Raw genomic sequence first — 4,270 nt, 5'->3', positions numbered from 1 at the left:
AACCTCGACAGGATAGGTTTTAGAAGCATACAAAATAAGAGTTTCTAACAACCAAAACTCGCGAATGAGATACATAGCCAAGCTCAAAAGCTCGTCTCTAGCTAAGAAATTGCTTTATTTCAGATAGTATGTGCCCTAGTATGACGACTGTGTAGCACTTCTATTGTCAAAAGAAAAAAAAACTGCTCATTCGTACATAATCAACTCAAAACATTTCTATAGACCTACATACCACCCGTGACTTGAATTGCAGAAAGGGCCAAAGTATTTACGACTATGAACACAACCACATTTAGTGCATAAAAGATAACGAAGGGAAACTGCCGACTTATGCGTCTCTTAGCACGCCGCCGCCTTTCAAAGCAACTGCCAACCAGAAGCTGCATAACACCTAGAAGCGATCTAGGTGTTGCAAGGTTTGCAAGTAGTGTCATCAAGATGTACAACCCATTGTAGATTACCTGAGTTAATGCTACCTTCATTGAGTTTTTCTCTCTCATCACCGCGACCATGGCTGTGAAGAAGGCTAACATCATGCTATTAAGTGACAACCAAAGGAAGTGCATTGCAACCATAAAGCCTAGCCATGAGCGATGAGACCGCGAAGCTCTTCCGTAGATCAGTAGTATCGTTGCAATCACTGAAGTTGTCATGGCAATGGTGTCTAGTACCATGAAAGCATCGTACCGACGGTGCCCACTCAGATTTGCCTTTCCACTTGATCCGTATGATCCAGGCACATTGAACGCGGCCGAGAAAGCGACAGTGGCCACGAGGGTGGAAACAACCGCAATATTTTTAGATGTAGTCTCTCGCCATTTCATTATGTCTTGACCATTCCACTTCTCTATATGGTCTTGCCTCTGTGGCCTGAACCGTGCTCCCATCACATACAGTTCTACCACTAGACTTGCCTGCATATATTAATTATTAAAAACGTCATCAATATCTACACACCATATGTATTTGCATTTTCTTTTTCATGGTTCAAATAACTTATAGACAAAATGTTAACTACAAATCCTATTATTGTTGCTTACCATTGAGTAGAAACCCGTTGAATTCTCGATGAGATCAGAAGGGGTACAACCGGCATCGTTCATAATGTGGGCACGCACTTTTCCACTTGACAGCAGCTTGTAGATAACTTTGTGCTCCCCTGCAACCACGGCCAAATGGAGTGGCGTATTCCCTTCGTTGTCTTGTGTGTTCAAAAGATGTTCCAGCATAATGTCCTTTATAACATAGGACACGATTGAAGAGTGCCCTTTCATAGCTGCTGCATGCAGGAAGGTCCTGCCATGGTTATCACGAACGTCTGCGCAAGCAGGGTGAAATCGTAGCAACAAGCGGACGGCAGATACATGTCCCATGAGTGCAGCGGCGCTTAAAGCCGAGAGGCCTTCACTGTCCTGTAGGTATGTAGTGTTGGGTGGTGAATGAGTTATGATCTTTTCGATGACCGAACAATCACCATCAGATGAAGCAAAATGCAGTGGGCTGCTCTTGTTTATGTCTAGGTCGCTACCAAGCGCGGGCCTCCATTGCAAAAGCAAATCAACCATCTCTGGAAGATGATCAATGGAACATTTAGTTATGTGTGTATGCTTGAAGAATTAAACTATTGTAACAATAAAGATATATCAAACGGATCTTTTTCTATAGCCCACTTTTGACCAAAGAACGTCAAGAAACAAATCCATCAGGGATGTTAACCCTCTTTTAGAAAAAGAAAAGAAATAAATCCAGAGGAATAGATATGAGAGTGGTGTGTTTTAATTATATTTGCCTTTGAAAGAAAATTAGTAAGATACTAAAAATCTTTAGCACATTTCACAGACACTCTAGCATGATAGCTTCTCATTACAAACTCGTATGTGGTTTACAATTGTTAGAAAAAGTCAGCGATGCCACTTAAATTGTTAGGGCTGCGGCACAAGTGCAAGGTGTAGGGCCGACTTACATTGTAAGGCTCGACTCTGCACAATACGTATATGTTGAATTATTATGATCTTTCTATACGTGTTTTCATGTGAAAATGACCATCTTCATTGTGATATCTGTATGCATTTCCACGTAAAAAATGCCAAGTATTTTGTTAAAATTTGTGCTCTTTGTGTATCCATCAGTGCTTATATATTCATATCAGACTGACCAGTTCATCTTATTACCTGATTTGAATAAATTACTATAGGCTATGCTAACGGTCCTTCTATGTGCTATACAAATGGCGCAGTTTCCCTGGCATGACTTGCGTACGAGATTATGACCACTCTTATTTTAATAATAACATAATCTTAGATACTTATCTCTACGAAACTTCTAATTACGTTTGAACTTTCTATAGCACGTGTAGGTGTGGACGTGTCCACATCTCCACATGAGTCACAGAAAAACGGTCAACTTCCCACAGTTGTTGCTTCTACTAATTGCTCATTCATCAACATGTGTACATATCCCCACATCACTTCGACTCCTTCAGCTTTGACCACAGATCATTGCTGGTTTGGAATCAATTCTTGGGTGCAACTAAAGAGAATAAAAGTGCCCATTGTCGCCGTGAGGTAACAACAAATATGTCTATCGGCTTCCACACAATATTTTTGAAACAATTTTTTGAGATAGCTCACCGCTTTTTGAAATATTATTTTGATGTACTTTGTAAAAGGACCCTTTTTCTCCTGCAAAAAAAGAAGAGTAAAAGGACCTTTTTTGTTAAATCGAAGTCCTCTAAGATTTGCTACGTCTAAGTTGATGGTCTGAGCCGTATGATGTATCCGTGAAAGACTTAGAATAGAGTACTCTCGGAGAAGAAAGACTTAGAATAGACATATATAAGAAGAAAAATCCAGATCAACTTATGTCTAGACAGACTATAGAAAAACGGCAACATATATATATATATATATATATATATATATATATATATATATATATATATATATATATATATATCATACGGCTACTATATATATATAGTTATAAATAAATAAAATAAATCCGTTTAAGAGTAAAACTGAGCAAAACCTGGTTGTCGACCACATCTGCACTTAATTTTGTCTATTCTAAGTCATCACAACACACGATGAAGGTGAAACAATGATGAAGAAGGATAAGAAAACCTGAACTTTCGAGAACAGCGGCGTGCAAAGCATTCTGCTGATTGGGTCCGGCTGCCGACGCGTCACCGTGCGAGACAATCGCTCTGACGGCATCCACCGAGCCGCTCGTCACCGCCAGGTATAGAGACGACACGCCGGCGCGGTTCAGCTCCGACGCCAGCTCCGGTGCCAGCTTCACAAGCTTCTCCACCGCCGCCCCATGGCCGTGCCTCGCGGCCAGGTGCATGGCAGTGTCTCCGGCCACGTTCTTCCCGCGGATAATAACCCCGCCTTCCTCCAGGCAGTTAGCTCGGGCCAACCGGACGATGTCCTCGACGGCGTTGGCGCCGCCTGCCCTAGCCGCGCTGTGCAGCGGCGTGTCCAGCGCCTTGTTGACGGAGGAGAGGAGGGAGCTGTCCCGGTAGCAGAGCTCGGCGATGAGGCCACCGTGGCCCTGCCCCGCGGCGATGTGGAGAAGGGTGTTTCGCTCCGCGGTCACCTCCTGCGCCGTGCAGGGTCCACGGTGATTAACTGCCGTCGATGGCCGGCCGTTCCTTGCTGCTGCCGGCGCATCAACGCTGCTTCCCATCAGGAGCCCGGTGACCTCCTCCGTTTGCCCCTCGAAAGCTGCGGTGTAAAGCCTAGGGCACATGAACATGCTTCCATCTTTGCAGCTAGCAGGACGCCCAAGATCCATATGAGCGTTTCTGCCTGTTCAAGTTGGCAATTCTGACCGGAGGATGGGACCTCTCCTGACTAGAATACGTTTGTTTCCTCTCGCTAGATCGGCCGGAGGAATTTCTCTCGTTGCATCATTTGTAGTATACCATATCCATTGTTGACAAGTGGCAATATCATCGCACAAACTTCGCCAACTGTTCGCCACCAGTTATCAACCCATTCGATGGTCCATATATAAGTTGATATACTACTTTGCAAGACGTTAATTGGTCAACACGTAATATGTATCTACCACGCCACAACTTTTTTAGAGATAAGCTCAAGCCGAGTCTGAATTTGAATTAACAAAGCCGTCAACGCACTAGGATGCACTACTGGAAAAATCATCTATGCCGAGTGGCAAATCAACAAAGCACGGGCTCTCGGCAAAGATTTATATGCCGAGAGCAACACTCAACGAAGAATGGAGCACGACAAAGACCGGGCGT

General features: G+C 43.7%; 1 protein-coding gene across 1 annotated transcript; it reads right to left on the bottom strand.

The window, feature by feature from the left end:
• Nucleotides 1-224: 224 nt before the first annotated feature.
• Nucleotides 225-3,842, bottom strand: LOC123100495 (serine/threonine-protein phosphatase 6 regulatory ankyrin repeat subunit A). Its single transcript, XM_044522420.1, has 3 exons — nt 3,123-3,842; nt 1,041-1,567; nt 225-914 (listed from the first exon to the last, which is right to left on the bottom strand). The coding sequence occupies exons 1-3, from the start codon at nt 3,796-3,798 to the stop codon at nt 225-227; spliced, it is 1,893 nt and encodes a 630-aa protein (XP_044378355.1). The 5' UTR covers nt 3,799-3,842.
• Nucleotides 3,843-4,270: the final 428 nt, after the last annotated feature.

Source organism: Triticum aestivum, chromosome 4D (assembly GCF_018294505.1).
Source record: "Triticum aestivum cultivar Chinese Spring chromosome 4D, IWGSC CS RefSeq v2.1, whole genome shotgun sequence".
Classification (NCBI taxonomy): Eukaryota; Viridiplantae; Streptophyta; class Magnoliopsida; order Poales; family Poaceae; genus Triticum; species Triticum aestivum.
Note: the sequence above shows the minus strand (reverse complement) of the source record. Positions and strands in the feature narration are given on the sequence as shown.